The sequence below is a fragment of the Rhinopithecus roxellana genome, chromosome 12, assembly GCF_007565055.1.
Source record: "Rhinopithecus roxellana isolate Shanxi Qingling chromosome 12, ASM756505v1, whole genome shotgun sequence".
Taxonomy (NCBI): Eukaryota; Metazoa; Chordata; class Mammalia; order Primates; family Cercopithecidae; genus Rhinopithecus; species Rhinopithecus roxellana.
In genome coordinates, this window is record NC_044560.1 from 32,649,589 (window position 1) to 32,674,857 (window position 25,269).

A 25,269-nucleotide genomic window follows, 5' to 3' on the forward strand; every position below is an offset into this window, starting at 1 on the left:
GACCTCATGATCCGCCCGCCTCGGCCTCCCAAAATGCTGGGATTACAGGCTTGAGCCACCGCGCCCGGCCGGCAGATTTTCAACCCTTGCCCTGTTCCTTCTTGGCTTTTGGAATTTTCAGTGTCTGTTGTTCTTGTGTGTGTGTGTGTGTATACCCAATGTTTAGCTCCCACTTAGAAGTAAGAATATGGAATGTGTGTGTGTGTGTGTGTGTGTGTGTGTGTGTGTGTGTACCCAATGTTTAGCCCCCACTTAGAAGTAAGACCATGGGCTGTGTGTTTGTACCCAATGTTTAGTTCCCACTTAGAAGTAAGAACATGGGCTGTGTGTATGTACCCAATGTTTAGCTCCCACTTAGAAGTAAGAACATGGAGTGTGTGTGTGTGTGTGTGGGTGTGTACCCAATGTTTAACCCCCCCTTAGAAGTAAGAACATGGGCTGTGTGTGTGTACCCAATGTTTAGCTCCCACTTAGAAGAAAGAACATGGGATATTTGGTTTTCTGTTTCTGCATTCATTCATTTAGGATATTGGCCTCTAGCCACATCCATGTTGCTGCAATAGACATTCCATTCTCGTTTAATGGCTGTGTAGTATTCCATGGTATATATGTACCACATTGTCTTTATCCAGTCCACCATCGATGGGCCTCTGGGTTGATTCCATGGCTTTGTGGGTGGATTCACATGCTATTGTGAATAGTGCTGCGATGAACATACGAGCACAGGTGTTGTTTGGTAGAACCGTTCCTTTTCCTTTGGGTAGATACCCAGTAATGGGATTGCTGGGTGGAATGGTAATTCTATTTTTAGTTTTTTGAGGAATCTTCAAAAGCCACTGCTTTCCCCAGTGGCTGAGCTAATTTACATTCCCACCAACAGTGTATCAGCATGGTGACGTGATTTGGATTCAGGCAGTCTGACTCCAGAACTGTATCTTAACTCCAAAGCTCTGTGTACTACTACAGTGGTTTTCAAACCCCAGCAAGACCAGGTGCGGTGGCTCACACCTGTAATCCCAGCACTTTGGGAAGCCAAGGCAGGTGGATCATTTGAGGCCAGGAGTTTGAGGCCAGCCTGAGCAGCATGGTGAAACTCCATCTCTACTAAAAATACAAAAATTAGCCGGGTGTGGTGGCGCACACCTGTGGTCCTAGCTATTCAGGAGGCTGAGGCGGGAGAATCGCTTGAACCTGGGAGGCAGAGGTTGCAGTGAGCCAAGATTGTGCCACTGCACTCCAGCCTGGGCAACAGAATGAGTGAGACTCCGTCTCAAAAAAACAAACAAGGCCGGGCGCGGTGGCTCAAACCTGTAATCCCAGCACTTTGGGAGGCCGAGACGGGCGGATCACGAGGTCAGGAGATCGAGACCATCCTGGCTAACATGGTGAAACCCCGTCTCTACTAAAAAAAATACAAAAAACTAGCCGGGCGAGGTGGCGGGCACCTGTAGTCCCAGCTACTCGGGAGGCTGAGGCAGGAGAATGGCGTAAACCCGGGAGGCGGAGCTTGCAGTGAGCTGAGATCCGGCCACTGCACTCCAGCCCGGGCGACAGAGCAAGACTCCGTCTCAAAAAAAAAAAAAAAAAAAAAACCCTAGCAAGGATCAGAATCCCCAGAGGGCTAGGTAAAACAGAGATTGCTGGGCCCCACCTGATTCTGTAAGTTCCCGATTCTGTAAGTTCCTGATTCTGTAAGTCTAGCTTGATAATTTGCATTTTTGGTGACACTGGTGCCTTTGGTCCAGGAAGCACGTTTTGAGAACCACGAGCTACTGTAATAGGAAGCCCAAATGAAATTGGCCTGAAATAACGAGATTTATGATCTCATATAACAAGCCTGTAGGTAGGCAGCACAGGAGTTGACTAAGCAGTTCCCCAATGCCTCCAGGGATCCCATTCCTCTCCTTCAAGCCACCCTGCCATCCATGGTGTGTCTCCTGTGTCCCTAGGCTCCCTGCGTGGCCACAAGATGACTGCCAGCGTTCCAGTTGGCACACACTGACAGGGCCCAGCCAGCAGCATAAAGAGGGCATCTCTCACTCGCTGTGTATCTCTTTAAGAGTGAGGAAACCTTTCATTGATTCCCTACCTCCCATATATCCCTCATATCTCATTGGCCAGCATTGTGATATGTGACCCTGCCCCGAGAAACCAGCCAAGGGCCAATTAGGATTGACTTTCTGGAGCTGGGGCCTGGGGCCTGGGGCCTGGGGCCAGCCTTACCTGAAGTAGGTAGCACAGGGAGGAGAGTGGCTACAGGAATAAAATCAGAGTACCATTTAGGAAAGGACTGGGAAAGGGGGAGGGGTATTGGGTAGGCAGACAATTGGATTTGCTGCAGAAATAAGTGGAACAGAGTGAAAACATAATGTCCATGCATTTTTGTCATCGTGCTTACCAACTTTGTTTTGTAATTACCTGAATCAGGACTTACTTTTTGTTCTCTAATCATGCCCACCTTTGAAACTGTGTGCACAGAGTCCCTGTACCATAAGAACTCTGAATCTTGTTGGAATACCAAGTATTTTGTCTGATAATTCAGGGAAATCTGAGCTGAGTGATGAGGCAGCAGTCTGAAGCTTAGAGTGCACGGTCTTTTTTTTTTTTTTTTTTGAGACGGAGTCTTGCTCTGTCGCCCGGGCTGGAGTGCAGTAGCGTGATCTCAGCTCCCTGCAAGCTCCGCCTCCTGGGTTTACGCCATTCTCCTGCCTCAGCCTCCCGAGTAGCTGGGACTGCCACCTCGCCTGGCTAAGTTTTTTGTATTTTTTAGTAGAGTTGGGGGTTTCACCGTGTTAGCCAGGATGGTCTCGATCTCCTGACCTCGTGATCCGCCCGTCTCAGCCTCCCAAAGTGCTGGGATTACAGGCTTGAGCCACCGCGCGCCGGGCTGGCCGCCCTAGCCGCCGAGTGCGCGGTCTTTGAGAGCACTCACTCTGCTCAGAAGCACCTGGGTCTCACCCCTTTCTCTGCTCGTGACTCCCTCCCCCCTCCTCCTTCCCCTCCATGCAAAGGCTGAGTTGCCCCCTCTGAGGGTCGTCCTTGGATGAAAGGAGAGGATGCCTGTCAAGTGCTTACCCCCAGGGGCCAGCATATGGTAGGTGCTTAAGAACGTGGCCTCTGCTATTAACGTATTAAATGTGACTTTTTATGTATGTATGTATGTGTTTGTTGTTTTGAAAGACAATCTTGTTCTGTCACCCACGCTAGAGTGCAGTGGTGCCATCATGGCTCACTGCAGCCTCAACCTCCTGGGCTCAAGCAATCCTCCCGCCTCAGCCTCCCATGTAGCTGGGACCACAAGTGCATGCCACCGTGCCTGGCTAATTTTTTAATCTTTCATAGAGACAAGGTCTCACTTTGTTGCCCAGGCTGGTCTCGAACTCCTGGGCCTCAAGTGATCTTCCCACCTCGGCCTCCCAAAGTGCTGGGATTACAGGTGTGAGCCACTGTGCCCAGCATAAATGTGACTTGTAACAAATATAATTTGATGATCCTGCACCCCCCCAACAAAAAAAAAAAAAAAAGAAAGAAAAAGAAAAACATCTGTGAAGAGTGACCATCCCTTTTGCAGACTGAAATTTCCTGTGGATACCTGTTGGTACTGCTCATGGCCACATTGTAAAGCCATTGCCCTTTGAGACTGCAAAAGGCTGAGGAATGCAGTGTGGGTTCTGAGCCAGACTGCTGAGTGCAAGTTCTGGATCCATCTTGGGCTCCCTGTTTTACTTTGGGCAAGCCACTTAGCCTTGCATGTCTTCGTTTCCGTATCTGTAAGGTGGAGCTGGTAACGGTACTGTCCTCCTAGGTTGTTGGGAGGATTCGAATGCATCAAAGCATGTGACATGCTTAGACCACTACAGCACCTGACCCAAAGCAGCGCTCAGTACAAGATATATCAGCTAATCTTTGCATATTCGGTGCCAGTTCATTCCCAGGGGACTATAAGCTCCCTGTGGGCAGGGTTTATGTGGTTTTTGTTTACTACTGTGTCCCAGTGCCTGACTCAGAATAGACATTCTGTTTATATTAGTGTGTGTGGATGAAAAGAAGCATGGTAAGAGCCTTTCTTAATTTCTTTTCCTTTAGCTGCCTGGAATTTAAACTCTGGCCATGAGCTGATTACTCGGTATTTTGAAGGAATAAAGCGGACCTGATTGACTCTGAGGGCAGCATGTGATAAGTGCAGCTGATGGTTCTTGAGCATTTTTGTGAGCCACAAGCACAGTGCCCACCATAAAGATCTCACTTGGCCAGGCACAGTGGCTCATGCCTGTAATCCCAGCACTTTGGGAGGCCAAGGAGGGAGGATCGCTTGAAGCCAGGAGTTCAAGACCAGCCTGGACAACACACTGAGACCCTTGTCTCTACAAAAATAATAATAAAGCTCTAACTGACTCCTCATCCCATTTCATAGATGAGGAAACTGAGGCCCAGTGGGAGCACCTGCTTCTCCTTGCAAGAGGAGATCTAAAGTACTGGTTAAGGCCAGGCACAGTGGCTCATGGCTGTAATCCCAGCACTTTGGGAGACCAAGGCAGGTGGATCACTTGAGGTTAGGAGTTCAAGACCAGCGTGGCCAACATGGTGAAACCCTGTCTTTACTAAAAATACAAAAAAAAAAGTAGCTGGGTGTGGTGGCGCACGCCTGCAACCCCAGCTATTTGGGAGGCTGAGGCGGGAGAATTGCTTGAATCCAGAAGGCGGAGGTTGCAGTGAGCCGAGATTGCATCACTGCACTCCATCCAGCCTGGGTGACCAAGCCAGACTCTGTCTCAAAATAAAATAAAATAAAAAAATAAATAAATCGTGGTTAAAACTGGAACCTTGGAGCTGCTCTACTTGGGTTAGATCCCCACCCCAGCACTTTCTTCCTGTGTGACCTCCAGCCTGTGACTTGTTTGTTCAGCTTCTCATCTGTAAAATAAGAATGCTGATAGTTTCTCCTTAGAGGGTCGCTGTGAGGGTTAGAAGAGAGAATTCATATGCAGCACTTAGAACAGCCCCTTTTGCAGTGAGCATTCCGGTTGTGGTTGTTGTTATTAGCCAGCCAAAGCTGTTCGGTTGTACTTCCAAAGCTGCCTGGAAGAGTCCAGCGACTGCGTTTAATCATTAAGCTGCATCGCCTCTGCGAGCTAGCGCCTCCTCTGCACGGGCCAAGGAGCCCGCCTTTGGATTGTACGGTTCTGAATGAAGCATCCAGGCACAAGCTCAGGGCAGGGGATGGTGTGGGCAAAAGTCCAGCCCTGGCTTGGTCAGTGAACAGGTGGCTGTGCCTGAATCCGAGGTAACAGGCGAGCCGCCTTTGTTACCTTTGAGCTTTCTCTCAAGTCCATTCAGACTCCTCAGACCACGTGTCTGATGAGTAAGGAGGCCTTTTCTTTTCCTCCCCCAGAGGGACTGTTGGCAAAACAGCTTTCTTTGGGAACGCGCCTGTTCACGACGGACCAGCCATCTCCTGGGGAACTCCGGTGGCTGGCGTGTTCCTGCGGCTGTTGAATAAGTCGCTGTTAGGAGCTGGCACGGCAGGTTCCCGTTTCCGCATTCCAGACACCCACAGCGGGCTGGGGGCGGGCACCACCGAGGTCGGCCTGGAGAGCCCAGGCAGGTGGCCTGGTCCTGGGAGGACCCGGGACAGGAGCAGCCCACCTGCGGGGGCTCCCCTGACGGCCACCTGCCCACTTTGTGATGAGAGCCGTGTTCGGGGAGTCTTTCAGGTGAGCGATGTTAGTTAAATGTGGCAGTGACTTGCCAAGAAAGTTAATCATGTTTCTTCCTCTCCGGAGTTAGACAGTTGTTTTTTTTTTTTTTTGGTTTTCTTTTTTTTCCCCCCTTTTCTCCCTGAAATGTTTACCTGTCTGCTCCTAACTGTGAAGAAAGAGTGGGCCGGGTGTTGAGGGACTGAGAAAAATGGAGGACATTTCTCCCAAGAGAAGGAATCGGTGACTCTTTTAGTGAGCTGAGCTCCTGCTGGATGCAGACTTCTGTGCCCGGGGGCTGGGGGCGATCCCAGCCTGGTGTAGACGAGCTCCGTGGTCTCGCCTGAGTCCCCTTTCCTCTCTGGGCCTCAGTTTCCTCTTCTTGTGAAATGAGAACTAGCAGCAGTGCCCAGTGAGTCATCTATGTAAAGTGCTTCAAGCCTGGTCACTGAGCGGTGCTCAAGTGTCGCCACCCCAACCCCAGGCCCCCATTTTCCCTGTGTGACCTTATCTCTGACCTCTCAGCTGCTTGCTTGCTGTACCCTAGCTACACTGGCCTCCCACTGTCCTCCCTCAGAGACTTTGCCCTGGCTGTTCCCTCTGCCTGGAACACTTCCCCTAGAATCCCCAGTGCCGCCTCCCTCTTTCAAGTCTCTGTTCTGATGTCACCTTCTCCACGAGGCCTCTCTCCTTATTAAATTGCACCTTCTCCCTCACCCTCGCCCTTACTCTTTGCTTTACTTTTCTTCATAGCATTTATTTCCACTCGACATGTTTTGTGTATGCTCTGCTTCCCAGCTCTAGGCTCCGTAGAAGCACAGGCACGTTTGTGTCCATCCTTGTAGAACCGTTCCTGGCACATGGTAGATGTGGGCTAAATTATGATATGAATGAATTTTTATCAGGTGCAACATGGTTGAAGGATGGGTGGCCAGCCTCGTTTGGGGTTTGAGGAGGGTGTCAGCTTTTCCAGGAACCTGTGGCCGTGGGTGAGGCGGCATGCGCAGATGCCTCCCTCTGGTCACCCAGCGGCTCCCTGGCACCTGCCTGCAGCATCCAGCCCTCTGGCTTCCTGTCCCACAACCCCTGCAGTTTGTGCAGCGCAGGCCTGGTAGTGACTCATCCGGGCAGCCTGGGTGCCTGTGGCATGGAACAGGAAAGCTTGGCCTAGTAAGTGGAGAGGATGTCAGATTCATTTAGGTGGAAAAGGCTGTGTGGAAGACACCACCCATATACACACATCCCATATATATCTCCAGCTCCTGCTTGCTGTTCCTGCAGGGGGAGGCCAGGGAATGCCTGGGAAGTAGCAATTAACCAGCCAGGCACAGTTGAGCCATCTCCCCTGCTTTAATGGGCAATAATTCTTGCTCTGGGGCTGAACAAGTTTTAATTAAATGGTGAGCCCGAAGAATCTGACCGTGTAATAGCTCACACATCCTCATCTATTTTCTAGCTCCTGGTGTCAGCAATTGATTCTGTAAAAATATCCTGGGCAGGGCTTCCCTGAGCTCCGTGGAGTGAGGTCAGTGGCCCTCTTGGATTTCTCCCCGCATGAGGCACCAGGGAACCGAGGTGCTGATGGACTTCGTGCCGCTGTAGCATACATCATCACACGTCAGGACCTGCTGCTATTTTAAGAATGTGCAGAGCAGGAGGGAAGCTCTTCTACAACATTTAACACGTATGTCCCTTGAGCTCCCAGTGCGGGAGTTTGGGGTTGAGTTGGGGACCCTCCTATTACACTTATTTCATATAATACCTGAGCCCCAACCCTATGGGTACACTACTTCTCTGGGCCACAGGTTCCTTATCTGGAAAATGGGGATAATTAATAGATGATTAAACGAGAAGTCAAAGTGAGATCAGGTGACTCAGCACTGTGCCTGGCGCATAAGATAGCACCCAGCAAATTAGATTTTAAAAAGATAATTCTTTATATGAATTATTTTCAAGCCCCTTTTTAATATTCACGGTCTGTCCCTTTTTTGTGCCACCCCCCACTCCACCCCATGTCAGCATCCTCCCGCAATCCTTCACCCATGGTAACAATCAAGGACTGTATGTATCTTTCGACATTCTTCTCCGTGGTTATATAATCCTATAGGAGATAATATTACACTTATTTTCTTGCATTTTGCGCTTCTCACGTAGCAGTGCCATGTGGAAATGCCTCCGAGTCCTTGCGTAGTGCTCAGATTTATTCTTTTTAGTGGCTACATAACACACAGTGGTGTGGATGCAACATAATTGATTTGGCCAAGACATCACTGATGGGCATTCCCTTTGCTTCTAGAGTTTTTTCTCCCCTCAAATTATTATTATTATTATTTTTTCTCAGTTATGTTAACTTTATTAATAGGCTGCGGTCTCAAAAATCTTTCTCTTCATCATCAGATGTTTGCAGAACTTTTGGCCTTTTAGCTTGAACCTGGACCTTTGCTCCATCTATAATATGATATTCCTGTTGTAGTGCATTCTGAAGTTCTTCTTCTGAAGAAAACTGAACCCAACCCAAACCTCTGTGAAAGCCAGTCTCCTTGTCAAAAGGTACAATACACTTTTTTACATGGCCAAACTGTGCAAAGTATTCTTTCAGCTGACTTGACGCCGCAGTCCAAGGAATTTTTCTCACAAAAGCAACCGACCGATCGATATTTTTACGCAGCGCCACAGCACCCCTCGCTGCTGAGGCCGCCATCTTTAGACTCCAAATTATTATTTTTATTGATAGCCTTCTTTAATTAGATTGCAGGCGTCTGACCTGTTTGGCCACCTTTTTAAGCTCTAGGCCTTTGAGAATGAATATGAAATAACAGTAGTATAATGATGCCTCTCGTCCAGATAGAAGATGTATTTTTGAAGGGTTCTCACCAAAAAAAAAAAAAAAAGATCCAGCACTGTGTTGAACCAAAAAGCAATTTAAATGCTTTTTCATTTTTAGGATAATTAATAGATTCATTGCACTTAGCCAGATTAGTTGTGTTTAATGTACTTATTATGAAATAAGAGTGAAAGGACAGTTCATGTTTTTTCGTATTAACAGTCTTGGTTGGAAATCAGAATGTGCAAGAGATTTTTGTTGGAATTTGTGATCGATTGTGTGTTTCTTTTTCAGGTGGCACTTTAGTTAGGGACTGTGCTTGTCTTCTGGAAACTTGTACAGTGTTGTACTCAGATAGAGGTTTGTTCTAGTTATCTATTGCTGCACCACAAACCACCCCCAAACTTAAGGCCTTAAAATGGCAGCAGTTTCTTATTTCTTGTGAACCTGCATTTGACTGGGGTCAGCAGGATGGTTCTTCTGCTTGTCTTGCTTGGGGTCTGTTATGTGTCTACAGTCAGAGGGTGGATGGGGCTGGAACATTCAAAATTGCTTTACTGAAATGGCACCTTGGGAATGACTGGGTCCATTTCTGTCCATAGTCTTGGGACCTCTTCTTTCATGTGGCCTGGCCAGCCTGTAGCTGGACTTATAACACGGCAGCCAAGGACTTTGGGAGCCTTCTTAAGGCATAGATTTAAGAACTGACCCCACATCACTTCTACTTCATTCTGTTAGTTAATGTGAGTTGAAGAGTCAGCCCAGATTCAGTATGGGAGGAGTATCACAAAACAAGTTCCAGGAGGTGTGGTCCATTGGGGGCATCTTTCTATCCAGGCTACCACAGGGTTTATTTTCTCAAGTAAGAAGTACAGAGTTCAGCAGGCTAAGGTGGTGCTCACCCTCTCTCTGCTGCTCCAGGTCCCTCCTTATCTGTGTCACCATCCCTAGCCTCTTATTCATAAAATGGTTGCTCCACCTCCAGCCTGATATCCTTGTGATGGGCAGGCAGAAGCAGGGCTCTAAGGAAAGGAGACAGCACCTGTATCAGGAAACCAAAGCCTTGCCTGAAATCCTTGGCAGACTTCTGCTTGTGACTGTTTGGCTAGAACTTTGTGACATAGCCACTCCTTGCTGCAAGGACATCTGCAGTTTTTCAGTTGGGCTCATTGCCACCCTGAGCAAAGGGTCAATAAGGAAGAAGATGGAGAGTGGACATGTTGGGCACGTACCTGCCAATGCTTTATCCAGACAGCCACAGAAGTGGTGGGTAAACGGAGTCAGCATACATTCATTTATCAACTGTTTAGTAAATTCCTGGCATGGGCAGGGCACTGAGCTTCTCCCAGAGACTAAGAGTGTGCAGGGTTTTTTGCAGACCTTGACCAGATCATTGCTGAGCTCACCTCTCTCATATCAGTGTTTGAAGTTAGTCTAATAATAAGAATAGTAGCCAGTCTCTTTAAGGGCTTACCTTGTGTAGAGGAACTGTTATGAATACTTTTCGTAAGCTAACTCAGTGAATCTTCACAGTGGCCTTATGAAGTGGGCACTGCTATCACCCCCTCTTCTCAGAGGCAGAAACAGGCACAGAGAGGTTCAGTAGCTTGCCATATTTCCTCTGACGAGGGCATGGTGGAGTTGAGATGCAGTCTCTCCTGGTCTGGCTCTGGAGGCGTGTACTGAACCATTTGACTATACTGCTTTGGTTGATTACAGGAAACATTTCTTGTTGAAATGAATATGTAATTGACAGCAGAATAAAACATGAAACAAAAACCACTTACTACTCCATCCTCTCCACTCCTACTTCCTGCCTCATTGGTCTTATCTGTCAGTAACCTAGTAGAGATTCTTCCTCACCTCTTTCTAAATGCATTAATTTAAAAAATCTTTTTAGAGTCTGGGTCTCACTGTGACGCTTAGGCTGGAATAGAATGGTTGTTTGGCTACTTTTTTTCATTTTGTAGAGATGGGATCCTGCTGTGTTGCCCAGACTGGTTTCAGACTCCTGGGCTCAAGTGATTCTCCTGTGTTGGCCTCCCGAAGCATTGGCATTACAGGCATGAGCCACCATACCTAGCCTGTATTCACTTTTTAAAGATGGCCTTTGGACACACAGAATTGGATTAATTATAATGCGTGGTGCATGATACACTGGCATTTTTGGTCTGTGAAATAATATTTGTCTATCGTAATGAACAGCCATTAGCCCACTGTTTGCCCAAGAACTTGAATATTACCAGTAACTTACATGTACCTATGTGGTACTTCCCATTCACTTTCTTGCCTACTCTCAGAAGTGACTACCATCTTGAATTTTTTATTATTCTTTGTCTTTAAAAGAATGATTTTTGAACTTTATCAAAATATGGCTGAGTGTGGTGGCTCGTGCATGTAATCCCAGCACTTTGGGAGGCAGAGGCAGCAGGATTTCTTGAGCCAAGGAGTTTGAGACCAGCCTGGGCAACATGGCAAGACCTCATTGCTACAAAAAATTTTTAAAAATTAGCCAGGTATGGTGGCATGCACTTGTGGTGCCAGCTACTTGGGGGCCTTAGGAGGAAGGATTGCTTGAGCTCAGGAGGTTGAGGCTGCAGTGAGTCTTGTTCGTGCCCCTGCACTGTAGCCGAGGTGACAGAGTGAAACCCTGTCTCAAAAAAATAAAAATAAAATAAAAAAGGCTGGGCGCAGTGGCTCACGCCTGTAATCCTAGCACTTTGGGAGGCTAAAGTGGGTGGATCACGAGGTTAAGAGATTGAGACCATCTGGCCAACATGGTGAAACCCCGTCTCTGTTAAAAATAAGACAAAATTAGCTAGGCATGGTGGTGCGCACCTGTAGTCCCAGCTACTCAGGAGGCTGAGGCAGGAGAATCGCTTGAACGCAGGAGGTGGAGGTTGCACTGAGCTGAGATCATGCCACTGCACTCCAGCCTGGGCGACAGAGCGAGACTCCACCTCAAAAAAAAAAAAAAAGATATACTGTGCATAGTCTTCTGAGTCTTGCACTTTTCACCTAATATTATGATTCTGACATTGATTTAGATTGGTACCGCTGTGACTCATGCATTTTTATTTACTGCCATGTGAGTATTCCACTGGCTGGGTATACCATGTTTTTGTTTTAGGCATTTCCATACCAATGGACATTTTGTTTTCAGATATTTTGCTGTTCACAGGCTGCTGTGAATGTTGTTACACTTACTTCCTGGTGCACATGGGCAGGCATTTCTTTTAGGTATGTACTGGACATGAAATTTCTGGATTGTAGGTTGTGATCATCTTTAACTTTGCCAGATATTATTGAGCTGCTTGTTAAACATCCCACCAAGGATGAGTTTCTTTTATTCAGTGTCCTTGTCACATTTGGTTTTGTAAAGCTTTTTTACTTTTGCCAGCCTAATGCATAGGAAATGAAATCTTGTTGTGGTTAATTTACCCCTGAAGACTAGTAAGGCAGAATATCTTTTCATTCATGTTTCTCCTTCTGGATATTGCTTGCTCATCACTTCTGCTTCTTTTCCTTTTTCTTTTTCTTCTTTTTTAGATGGAATTTTACTCTTGTCGCCCAGGCTGGGGTGCAGTAGTGCGATTTTGGCTCACCACAACCTGCACCTGCTGGGTTCAAGCAATTCTCCTGCCTCAGCCTCACGAGTAGTTGGATTACAGGCACCTACCACCACACCCAGCTAATTTTTGTATTTTTAGTAGAGATAGGATTTCATCATGTTGGCCAGGCTGGTCTCAAACTCCTGAGCACAGGTGATCCGCCTGCCTTAGCCTTCCACAGTTCTGGGATTACAGGCGTGAGCCATAGTGCCTGGCCACTTTTGCTTTTTTCCTATTGAATTGTAGGTGTTCTTTATGTACTGTGGCTGCTAATCCTGGGGTGGCAGCCTATTTAACGTAATGAAAGTTTATGATCCTCAGGTCATCCTTTCTATGGTTGTTTTCTCTCCCCTGCTATTCTCCCCCGAATTCCATGATACCTTTTTGTGTACCCCCAGCTCACAGTGATTCACTCTTTGAAACAGTCCTCAACTTCTGGGCATTTGTGTATGTTAGTACAGATATATGACTATATCTGTTCCACCCACTGTGCTGTGGCATTTTGGTCTCAGATATATCTGTTAGGATTAGTTTCAACTGCAGGCTGGCTATGGTGGCGCACACCTGTAATCCCAGCTACTCAAGAGGCTGAGGTAGGAGAATTGCTTGAATCCAGGAGTGGAGGCTGCAGTGAACTGAGATCCCACCATGCACTAGGCAACAGAGCGAGACTCCATCTCAAAAAATAAAAATAAAAAAATAAAAGAAAAAAAAGATTAGTTTCAACTGCATGTAATTTAGTTTCAACAAAGTGACAGTGGCCTAAGCAAAATAACTTATTGCTCTCTCATATGAAGGAGCCCCGTAATAGACAGGCAAGGCCTATGTTCTCATCAGGGACCCAGGCTGCTCCCACCTTCTGGCTCCACCACCCTTATCCTGCCACCTCATGGTATGAGACGGCTGCCCAAGCTCCAGCCATTATGCCCAGGAGGCAAGAAAGATGAAAGGAGACTTAAGTTGTACACGGCAAGTCTCCTTACACCTTTGCCCAGAATTTAATCTCACTACTATATGTAGCTGCAGGGGAACCTGGGAAAGGTAGTTTTATTTCCCATGGCCTTATTCTTAGCTAAAATTTAGATTTGATTGCTAAGTTAAAAGGGGAGACTCAGTATTGGAGTAGGCAGCCGGTAATGTTACTAGTTCTGAGGTGTTCCCTGATAGCGGAGCTGAAAGGAGCCATCAGACACCAGAATGGTACTGTAGATGATGGGCCCCCCCCCCCCCACTTTTGGTTCTTTGATTAATTACACAGATACTTATGGAGTACCTGTTTTGTACAGGCACTATTCTGGGAGCTGGGAAGAGAGTAATAGAAAAGCAAACGAGGTCTCCACCCTCGCAGAGCTTGTATTTTAAAACAGCAGCTAGATAGTAAGCAAGTCAGTTACTTAGTGAGTCAGAGATAAAGAGGTGTGAAGAAAAAATAAAGGAGGGCTGGGCCTAGAGGCTCTCAACTGCAATCCCAGCACTTTGGGAGGCTGAGGCAGGAAGATTGCTTGAGCCCAGGAGGTCAGGGCTGCAGTGAGCCGTGATTGCACCGCTGCATTCCAGCCTGGGTGGCGGGGCAAGACCCTGCCTTAAAAAAAAAAAAAAAAAAAAAATTGCTTTACCTCTTACTAACTCACAACCACTCTGTTTTCTTCTATATCCACCACCATCCACCCCCTACTGTATTATTTTAAAGCTAAATAGTTGAGTATCTGCAAGATAAGTATTCTTTAAAGACATATGGCAAGACCATTTTAATCATGACAATAATTAACATTAATTGCTTATATCATCTGGTATCCACACAGTGTTAACATCTCAGATCATCTCATAAATATATTTCTAGAATTGGTTTGTTCCAATCGGGACCCAACCGGGTTCACCATTGGATTTGGTTCATCTGCTCGTGAAGCCTCATTTAATCTATGGCTTCTCCCTCCCTCCAGCTCACTGCAACATCGGTCTCCCAGGTTCAGGCAATTCTCCACCTCAGCCTCCCTAGTAGCTGGGATTGTAGGCATGTACCACCACGCCCAGCTAATTTTTTTGTATTTTTAGTAGAGATGGGGTTTCACCGTGTTGGCCAGGCTGGTCTCAAACTCCTGATCTCAAATGATCCTCCCACTTCAGCTTCCTAAAGTGCTGGGATTGCAGGAGTGAGCCACCACACCTGGCTTGTTTTTTCTTTGTTTTCTCTTGCAGTTTGTTTGTTGAGAAAAGCCATGTCATTTGTCCTGTATATGATCAGGCCTGGATCTGACTGATCATATCCCTGTTGCAGTGTTTAACTTATTCTTCTATCTCTTTGTTTCCTATAAATGAATCATTGGATTTGCAGAGTAGGTGAGTTTCATGTTTGAGATGCACACACACACACACGCACACACGCACACACTCTCTCTCTCTTTTTTGGCAGGGAGGGCTAGCCATCCTCCTAGGTGTTGCTGTGTATGTCCATTAGGTATGGAAAACTGGTGGCCCCTTTCTGTGTTCTGTGGCATTAGTGACTGTGGATGACCATTGCTCAGAGCCATTACTTCATTTGGGGTGTACAAAAATTATGCCGTTGTAATTCTGTTCACCTCTTCATTTATTAGACTATTCCTCTAGAGAGAACCTGCCCCTCATCTATTATTCAGTTATCCCGAGGGTACTGGCTCTTTTGAACTTTTGTTTGCCTTAGAAATGACAATTGAACAGTTGGGCTGGTGGTTTCTAATCTGTTGTGTTTTTTTTTTCCCCTGCAGAGATTAAAATCTTCTTTGTTTTTATGTTTTTATTCATTTGACATTTGCCGGTCTCCACCGCTGCTCATACCCTGTCCTGAGCTTGCCAATAAACAGATGAACCAGTCCAGTCGTCTCATTGTGTGGGCACGGCTGCTGCAGGCCTTACCTTTGACCAGGTGGGGCCTTGTGGGTGTTTGTCAGAGTAATGAGACTGTTGACATTCCCATCTTTCTCTCTCTTTCCCCTGTCAGGCATTGTCAGACCTTTAGTCTTTGGTGACTTCCTGCTCTGCGCCAAGAAATTAGTCCTTTATGCTTAGGGCAAGAGGTTTTTGAGTATTTGGATTTCTTCTGATCTGAAACTCCATTCCTAGACAAAAGAACAATAAAGGGCTCTGCTCCATTGCAGAGGCAAGCCCTGGTAACCTGGCCAGGGGCGAGCTCTGACCCCAGCCATTGTTGTCTGAGTCATAAATTCTTGAGAGCAGTAGCACGCTTGAAATCATTTAGATGCTTTGGGATCAGTTATTCATTATATTGCACGATATCTAAGGGCCTCTTTGCTGCTAGAGATTACAGCACATTCCTTCTGGGGGCAGAGGATTTATTGTTCAGTGATGTGCAAACTCATTCATTCATTCCATTGTTAACTTCTCCATTCAGCAAATATTTACTGAACTTCGCATATGCTTCCAGTGCTGGGGACAGAGCCCGCTCGTCCTCCTGGAGTTGATTGTTTAGGTTGGGGGACACAGTCAAGGAAGAAATAAACAGATTAACAAGATAATTCCAGATGGGGATGAATAATGCTGTGGAGTCAGGAAAGCAGAATGGTGAGAGAGATGCACCTGGAACTGGAAGGGATTGTGGGAGGCTGGACAACTGGGGTGGTTGGGGGAGAGCCTCCCCAGGGTGGTGACATGCCAGCTGAGAGTGGAGTGGTATGCAAAGGTGCCAGCCTTGTGAAAGATCAGGGAAGAGCTTTCCCAGCAGAGGGAACAGCAGGTGCAAAGGCACTGAGGCTGGAATGAGTTTGACATGTGGAGTGTGGGGTGAAGAGAAGGGGGAGGGCAGGCAAGTGGGGGAGCCTGGTGAGGGTGTGGGTTGATTCAGAGTGTCCTCCCATGTCCTCTGGCTACTGCGAGGAGCATAGATTGAAGGTGGGAGTGGAAGTAGGGCAGTGAGGGGCAGCCTGTACTGCGTGAGGAGAGAAGTAAAGTCCCGGATGAGAGTGGTGGCACCGGGTACAAGAAATGGGTGGCCCAACAGAACTTGTTTAGGGATTGGCCATGGTGGGTGGTGAGTCGGCTGAAAGGTTTTACCAGCGGGTTCAGGCTTTGGTCTGCAGGATTTTGTGGTAGTAAGGATAGCCCCAGTCCCCTTTAACATGGGCTGAGGTTTTCTTTCGTTCTTTCCGTTTTTTTTTTTTTTTTTTTTGAGATGGTCTCTGTTGCCCAGGCTGGAGTGCAGTGGCAGTAATCTCAACTCACTGCAATCTCCTCTTCCCAGGTTCAAGCGATTCTGGTGCCTCAACCTCCTGAGTAGCTGGGACTGCAGGTGTATGCCACTACACCTGGCTCATTTTTGTATTGTTAGTAGAGGCAGGTTTTGCTGTGTTCAACAGGCTGGTCTGGAACTCCTGGCCTCCAGTGATCCTTCTGCCTTGGCCTCCCAAAGTGCTGGGATTAGACACATGAGCCACTGCACCCAGCCTCTCTCTCTCTCTCTTTTTTTTTTTTGTAGAGACAGGGTCTTGCTATGTTGCCCAAGCTGGTATCAAACTCCTGACCCCAAGTGATCCTCCTGCCTTGGCCTCCCAAAGTTGCTGGGATTCTAGGCATGAGCCACTGGGCCTGGCAAAGAGCTGAGGTTTTCTACTACACACGTCTTGTCTAGCCCCCATATAGTAGATTCTTAATTTCCATTTCACCCCCGAAGGAACTGAGGCCCGGAGAAGTGAAGTCCTTGGTCCTTGTCGCATAGGCTGTTGGGGCTGGATTGGAACCTGGGTAGCCCCACCCATAGTCCGACCATGCTCCCTTCTTCTCCCTCACTCCAACCACAGCCGTTAATTCATGATATTGACACAGCCTCTGTCCAGGAGGAGCCAAATGTCAGTGTGGTACATTTATGAAGTCAGGAGGGGATCAAATCCACATCAGTGGCCTTTCCACCATTCCCACTAACCTGGATTCCAACACACCTTTTATGACAGTAATTATTACAGGGCAGAAAATGGGGACTTTACGATTGCTGACAACTTTACACGTGACCCAGTTAAGCTGTACATCTAGGCCCTAGACTTTGAGCCCAGAGCCTACTTAACTTATTGGGTGGAAAGTGTTCTCACCCATCAAATCCTCCTTATCACCTTCTCCAGAACTCCACCTGTAAAGGGAGCTCACCACCCACAGGGTGTGTGTTGTATGTGATGCCTCAGCCAGCCAAATGACTTTACTTGGTGACCTCTAAGAAAAGGTGTGACCTCCTCCTCTTAGCATGGTCTCCTGTGAAAAGTGGTGTTGAGTTTGGTGCTGCCTCTGCTTGTGTTTAGGCCCCATGACAAGAATTGTATGTTGATGAATTTTTTTAAAGTGTTTTAAAAAAATATTTACTGCTTTAAAATGTACAGAAGCCACATGCTGGCTATAAGCCGTTCCAACAGCAGAGCAGTATGTAGAGAGAGCATGGGCCAGACATGGTGGCTCACACCTGTAATCCCAGCACTTTGGGAAGCCAAGGCGGGCAGATCATCTGAGGTCAGGAGTCTGAGACCAACCTGGCCAACATGGTGAAACTGCATCTCTACTAAAAATTAAAAAATTTACCAGGTGCAGAGGCGTGCGCCTGTAATCCCAGCTACTTGGAAAGCTGAGACAGGAGAATCGCTTGAACCCAGGAGGTAGAGGTTGCAGTGAGCTGAGATTGTGCCACTGCACTCCAGCCTGGGTGACAGAGTGAGACTCCATCTCAAAAAACAAACAAACAAACAAAAAACAAAAACAGAAAGCATGAAGGTCTGCTTCATTGTCTCGACCCAGTGGCCTGGCTTTGCCCCCAGGTCCTGCCCAGATGCATATTAAGTGCACACTTCCAGGTCTCGGTCTGTGCGGTGGATTATTTGTTAAGAGCCAGAGTACCTGGGTTCAAGTCCTAGTATTGCTATGTACTGACTGTGTGAACTTGGGCTTTTACTTAATCTCTCTGTGCCTTGATTTCTCCATCTTTAAAATCATGGTGATGGTCCCAACCTCATAGGCTTTTAAGGATTTACCCTGTTAATGTATCAATATGTGAAAGTTAGAGTAGTGCCTGGCATGTGATAAGCACAGGTGGTCCTCGATGGGGTTATATTCTAATGAACCCCTTATACATTGAAATTACCCTTAAGTCAAAAATGCATTCACAGCTGTCATCCCAGCACTTTGGGAGGCTGAGGCAGGCAGATCACTTGAGGTCAGGAGTGCGAGACCAGCCTGGCCAACATGGTGAAACCCCATCTCTACTGAAAGTACAAATTAGCTGGGCGTGGTGGCGGGTCCCAGTAATCCCAGCTACTCGGGAGACTAAGCCAGGAGAATCACTTGAGCCCGGGAGGCGGAGGTTGAGTGAGCCGAGATTGTTGCCACTGCACTCCAGCCTGGGTGATAGAGCGAGACTCCATCTCATTCATAAATAAATAAATAAATAAATAAATGCATTCAATACACCTCACCTTCCAAACATCACAGCTTAGCCTAGCCTTCCTTAAATGTGCTCAGAACACCTGCATTAGCCTATAGTTGGGGGAAAATCATCTAACACAAAGCCTATTTCATAGTAAAGTGCTGAGTATCTCATGTACTGCTTATTGCTGGCCTGGAAAAAGTTCAGAATTCAAATTACATTGAAATTGCAGCCATTTGCACCATAGTAAAGTCAAAAAATTGCAAGTCAGAGACTGTACTCATGTCTTAGGTTTTTTTTTGTTTGTTTGTTTGTTTTTGAGATGGAGTCTTGCTGTCATCCAGGCTGGAGTGCAGTGGCACAATCACAGCTCACTGTAACTTCCACCTCCCAGGTTCAAGTGATTCTCCTGCTTCAGCCTCCCGGTAGCTGGGACTACAGGTGTGTACCACCATGCCTGGCTAATTTTTTTTGTATTTTTTGTAGAGACGGGGTTTCACCGTTTTGCCCAGACTGGTCTCGAATTCCTGAGCTCAGCAGTCTGCCCGCCTCAGCCTCCCAAAGTGCTAGAATTACAGGCGTGAGCCACCGCGCCCAGCCAGCTATTTTTTTATTACAGATCTGTGTGAGTACCACTGTTCGTTTTATAGACATACTCTAGGTATGCCATCCTGCAGATTACACTTGAGTAGTCTAGCTTAGAGATCCCCGCCATGTCTGTGGGTCAAGGTCTGTGGCATTCTTTTTAATGGCTACACAGCGTTCCACTCTATTTGTTCCCTGTTGTTGAACATACTGGCTGTTCCCATCTTTCATTATTGGAACTCTGAACATCTCACACACAAAAATCCTTTGTTTGCTTATGAAGTTTTTCTTGTGACAAAGTCCTAGAGTTGCAATTCCTGAAACAAAGTGTCTGTTTTTAAAGACTTGTGGCTGGGCACGGTGGCTCACACCTGTAATCCCAGCACTTTGGGAGGCCAAGGCGGGAGGATCACCTGAGGTCAGGAGTTCGAGACCAGCCTGGCCAATATGGTGAAACCCTGTCTCTCCTAAAAATACAAAAATTAGCCAGGCGTGGTGTCAGGTGCCTGTAATCCCAGCTACCGGGGAGGCTGAGGCAGGAGAATCGCTTGAACCCGGGAGGCAGAGGTTGCAGTGAGCCGAGATCGCACCACTGCACTCCAGCCTGGGCGACAGAGTGAGACTCTGTCTCAAAAAAAAAAAAAAAAAAAAAATCCAACTCCCCCACCTCGATAGTCAACGAGTTGTCCCTATCCCTACTGACTAAATAATCCATTCTTTCCCACTAATATGAAACTCAAGCTTACTAGGAGCCAGGCCCTCATCTGTCAAGTTTACCTTTCAGTCTCCTGCCGTAACTCAATGAAGCAGATTGATAATACTCCCATTCACAGTAAGAAAACCGAAGCACAAAGAGGTGTCGTTTCCTGCGTGACATTTCACAGCTTGGATGGGGCAGAGCCTGGCTGGAAATATTGCAGATTTATTTAATAACCAGCTCCCTATTTGTAATATGTTTTCAGCAGTTTTTCCTGCAGTTTCTTGCCAAATCTCCCTTTTGTCCACTCGTAATTGCCTGCAGCATTTGCCCCATGCTGGCGTTCTCTGTTTTACTCCTGTTCTCTGCCTCTGCCCTGGCCAGGACTTCTGTGGCAATGTTAGATGCCAATGGAGGCTGCTGGCAGGCGTGGACGTATCAGATGTCTGATCCTGCAGGAGCCCCCTCTATGGGGCCCTGGCTAGGCAGGGACCAGGATATTTCCGAATCCCCTTAAGTTAATGGTGGCCACTTAGGCAGTGGACGTGTCATGAAAGACTCCTGTGTCCCCATGGCTGGGCCAGACCAGGGAAGACGCTGGCATCAAGCACAACTGAGAACAAGCAGCAGTAGGCAATGTTCTGGGGCTATTAATTCATCCTGGGGGAAAAAAACCTCGCAGTGAATTAAATTGGTTTGTGTAAAGTGCTGAGAAGAGCCCAGCCTGGGCGACATGATGAAACCTTGTATCCACAAAAAATACAAAAATTGACTGGGCATGGTGGCATGCACCTGTCGTCCCAGTTACTCGGGAGGCTGAGGTGGGAGGATCACCTGAGCCCAGGAAGGTCAAGGCTGCAGTGAGCTGTGATGGTACGACTGCACTCCAGCCTGGGCAGCAAAGTGAGATCCGGTCTTAAAACAAAAAAAAAAGAGTGGTTGGCACATAGTAAACACTCACATGCGTATTAGTCATTGTTCCTCTGTTTCTGAGGGCAGGGATACAATTCCCAGGAGGTGTGCCTAGAATGTGGGTGGGCAGATACCACTTGGGTATTTCCTGGGCACCTACGCCATGGCACACAAGTGCTGGGGCTACAGTTAGGGCTCAGGACAGACACGGCCCCCATGCTCTTGGAGCTGACATTCTGGAAGGCAGGTGGACCCTAAACAAACAGATACATGATAAAATGTTATGTAGTGAGAAGTTCTATGAAGAAAACAGATCTGGGGAAGGGCTAGAGATTGAGGGAGGCTACTGTTTTATCAGAAGTGACCAGGGCAGGCCTCTAAAGAGGTCACCTTTGAGTCACGTCCTGATAGATAAGAAGCCAGCCATGGAAGGTGCATTCCAGACAGAACCATGGATGCAAAGGCCCAAAGCTGGAGCTTGCAGAGCTTGTTCCCAGCAATTCACAGATGCCACTGTGGCAGGAGGGCAGTGGGGGAGAATGGCAGGAGATGGCATCAGAGAAGGAGCCAAGTGGCAGCTTCTTAGCCTTGGTTCTTTTGGTTGAAAATAACAGAAACCCATCTTAGACCCACCTAAGCCTCAAAGAATTGTGAGATGCCTCCTGAAGCCTAGGACTGGCACTTGTCTCCTGGCATCAGGATCGATAGGCCCGAGGCCTAGGCGATTTTCTGTCTCCATCTCCCATCTCTGCCTCTTCTTTCTCTCTGCTTCCTCCCCTCTTTGGGTTTCTCCAGGCATTTGGCTGCCCCGTTGCCCCTTCCTTTGTGGAGTTTACGGTTCTCAACCACAGATGGTCACCTCTCATCCAGTAAGCTTTGGCTGGAGAATAAGCATGGCCATCCCACCCGTGCCTGTGTACGTGCACAGTTTTTATTCAAAGGGTACTCTAAGGCCAGGCGTGGTGGCTCACACCTGTAATTCCAGCACTTTGGGAGACTGAGGTGGGCGGATCACCTAAGGTCAGGAGTTCAAGACCAGCCTGGCCAGCATGGTGAAACTCCATCGCTACTAAAAATACAAAATTAGCCAGGTATGGTGGTGTGGGCCTGTAATCCCAGCTACTCAGGAGGCTGAGGCAGGAGAATTGCTTGAACCTGGGAGGCGGAGGTTGCAGTGAGCTGAGATTGCACCATTGCATTCCAACCTGGGAGACAAGAGTGACACTCTGTCTCAAAACAAACAAACAAAAAAATGGTAGAGAGGGGACTCTAGGAAGCCTGGAAGACCCACTCCCTAGCTGTCCTGGCCTAGGGTACATTTCCCTTCTCTCATGTGAAGCAACATCATGTCATGGTTAAGAACATGGCCACATTGGCCGGACGCGGTGGCTCACACCTGTAATCCCAGCACTTTGGGAGGCCAAGGCAGGCGGATCATGAGGTCAAGAGATTGAAACCAGCCTGGCCAAAATGGTGAAACCCTGTCTCTACTAAAAATACAAAAATTACCTGGGCGTGGTGGTGCATTCCTGTAGTCCCAGCTACCCGGGAGGCTGAGGCAGGAGAATTGCTTGAACCCGGGAGGCAGAGGTTGCAGTGAGTCAAGATTGCGCCACTGCACTCCAGCCTGGGTGACAGAACAATACTCCATCTAAAAAAAAAAAAAGAACATGACCACATTGACTGGATTCAGAGCTCTGCCGATTGCTAGCTGTGTGACCTCGGACTCATCACCTCACTCTCGGGGTGCAGTTTTCTCACATGTAGAATGAGGATGCTAAAGGCTTTTGCTTCAGGGTGTGGTTCAGAACATTAGATAAACTTAGGTGAAGGACTTAGTCCGAGCCTGATACACAGTAAGCACTCACAGTATTAGTTTTCATCATCATCATCATTGTCATTCTTTCTTTTCCTTCCTGAGGCTGGATAGTGCTCTAGAGTTCAAGATAGGACTTGGAAATAAAAAGCCTAGGATTGATCCCAGTTCTACTACCAGCTAGCTCTGTGACCTTGGCCAAGTGAGTAACAGCTTTGGTTTCTTTATCTGCATAGTAAGGAGAAGAAAGAGCTGACAGGGCTCGATCATTGGATGTATGTTTGTCATCTGAGATTTGGGGCGACTGGAAATCCAGGGAACTGGAGATCCCAAGTTCCCTGCTCAGTGCAGCCCCGGCTCCTGATCACATCTGAATGTGAGCCGATGGAGGGCTTGATGCTAGGGCCTGCCTCACCTCCATCATGAAGGCTTGCACAAGACCCTTCTGTGCTGAGCCTGGCGCTTGCTCCCCGTAAGCCCGTCTGCTGCTCCCTCCACTGCGAGCCCTCCCAGGTCTGATCCCACCTGTCCCCAGTCCCCCAGCATGCAACACTTTTTCTTCTTCTCTTGTGAAAGGCAGATCTGGAAGAAGCTTCTGGGGGAAATGCTGTGTTTGTGTCTGGTTATATCTATTCCCCAGACGGTGATTCTTAAACCTGGCTGTGAGTCGGCATCACCTGGGGAATCTTGGTAACAGTTGGGATTCTTTGGCTTCCCTCCTGGAGCGTCTGCTCCCGCAGGTGGAGAGGAAGATCATCTGCTGGTTTGGCCGCCCTACAACCATTCACCATTCCTCTGGGGTTTTCCTTTTGGGAACTGCTCTTCCTCCATTGCATCCGTTCACTTACTGAGACCGCTGTGTGGAATGTATTACTTACCCCAGGCACTGGGGATATGGCAGGGAATCTGGAATATGCCCTTGAAACTGGAATTGTGTCTGTCCCTTAGATCACAGTACCATAAGGCTGTCACTTTCTGATTTTTTTTTTTTTTTTTTTTGAGACGGAGTCTCGCTCTGTCACCCAAGCTGGAGTGCACTGGCCAGATCTCAGCTCACTGCAAGCTCCGCCTCCCGGGTTCATGCCATTCTCCTGCCTCAGCCTCCCGAGTAGCTGGGACTACAGGCGCCCGCCACCTCGCCTGGCTAGATTTTTGTATTTTTTAGTAGAGACGGGGTTTCACCGTGTTAGCCAGGATGGTCTCGATCTCCTGACCTTGTGATCCACCCGTCTCGGCCTCCCAAAGTGCTGGGATTACAGGCTTGAGCCACCGCGCCCGGCCCACTTTCTGATTTTTATAATTGTACTGTGATTCAGAGATTCTTCTTAGGAAATACCCACATCTTTAGGGGTTACAAACAAGAGCAAATTAACTGGAAAAGGGAAGCAAACCAGTGTTGGCTGAACAAACATGAAAATGACCACAATGTTTATTTTCAGTTTTGGGAGAACTGTACTGAAGACTGAACCACAGTGTTATCCTTTGTACAGAATAGGGTTCTGTTTAGGAGACCAGTGCTCATGCGCACAGCTTTGAGTGTGAAGATCTAAAAATTTTAGTTGGTAGGATGATTATAGATTATTTTCATTTTCTTCTTTATACTTTTGTATAGTTTTCACATTTTCCAGAAGGAAGTTTTAGAAACAGAAGGGGGAAAAAAAACTACTTAAGAAAAGCCCTGGGCCGGGCGCAGTGGCTCACACCTGTAATCCTAGCACTTTGGGAGGCTGAGGGGGGCGGATCACTAGGTCAGGAAATCGAGACTCTCCTGGCCAACATGGTGACACCTGGTCTCTACTAAAATGCAAAAAAAATTAGCCAGGCATGGTGGCACGTACCTGTAGTCCCAGCTACTCGGGAGGCTAAGGCAGGGGAATCACTTGAATCCGGGAGGCGGAGGTTGCAGTGAGCCGAGATCACACCACTGCACTCCAGCCTGGTGACAGAGCAAGACTGTCTCAAAACAACAACAACAACAAAAACCCACTGTTGTGGAGTGCCCTGGTCTACCTGGTTTGGACTTAGAAATGCCTTAGGAGCAGCCTGGGCAGGTCAAGTCATTCCTTGTCTTCCTGCCACAGGCATTGGTTCAGGGAAGGGAGGAGTTGAGTCAGTCCAATCAGAATTAAGATAGGTCTTTCTCTGGAGCTCCCAGGAAAGAAGAGGAACTTTCTTCCTACGGAGGTGCCAAGTTGTGGGGTGTAAGCTTAATGCTGCTGGGGGCCTGGGGACCATCTTTGCTCAAAGGGTCGGGTGGAAAGGAGATGGAAATGATTCAATACAAATTCTTTTGGTAACTGAACTTTTCAGTAACGGGAGCCAAAAAATTGGCCCGTTTTTCCCCTCAAGTCAGTTTGAGTTGGGTCTTTGCCACTTGCAACCAAAAAAGTCCTAAGTAATATGGTAATTTTAGTGGGCCCTAGAATCTATATTTAAATTTAAAAAATTTTCTGCTGGACTCAGTGGCTCACGCCTGTAATCCTGGCACTTTGGGATGCCGAGGCAGGTGGATCACTTGAGGTCAGGAGTTTGAAACCAGCCTGCCCAACGTGGTGAAACCCTGTCTCCATGAAGAATGCAAAAACTAGCCTGGCATGGTGGCAGGCGCCTGTAATCCCAGCTACTGAGGGGGGCTGAGGTAGGAGAATCCCTTGAACCCGGGAGGTGAAGGTTGCAGTGAGCCAAGATCGTGCCATTGCACTCCAGCCAGAGGAACAGGGTGAGACTCTGTCTCAAAAAT

General features: G+C 47.6%; 2 protein-coding genes across 4 annotated transcripts in view; one reads left to right on the plus strand and one right to left on the minus strand.

The window, feature by feature from the left end:
- Positions 1–25,269, plus strand: part of SIPA1L3 (signal induced proliferation associated 1 like 3) — a 310,996-nt gene that overhangs the window by 19,966 nt on the left and 265,761 nt on the right. The window contains exon 1 of one of the 3 annotated variants that reach the window (XM_010385698.2): positions 5,366–5,714. The exons of the other annotated variants lie outside the window; for them this stretch is intronic. The gene's annotated coding sequence lies outside the window, so the exon portion shown is untranslated. Of the gene's footprint in view, positions 1–5,365; positions 5,715–25,269 lie in introns of those variants that run through there. 3 annotated transcript variants of the gene reach the window in all.
- LOC104679949 (SRA stem-loop-interacting RNA-binding protein, mitochondrial-like) lies at positions 8,027–8,406 on the minus strand. The gene has a single exon (XM_010385696.2). It carries the CDS (start codon positions 8,395–8,397, stop codon positions 8,068–8,070), a length of 330 nt encoding a protein of 109 aa, XP_010383998.1. The 5' UTR covers positions 8,398–8,406; the 3' UTR covers positions 8,027–8,067.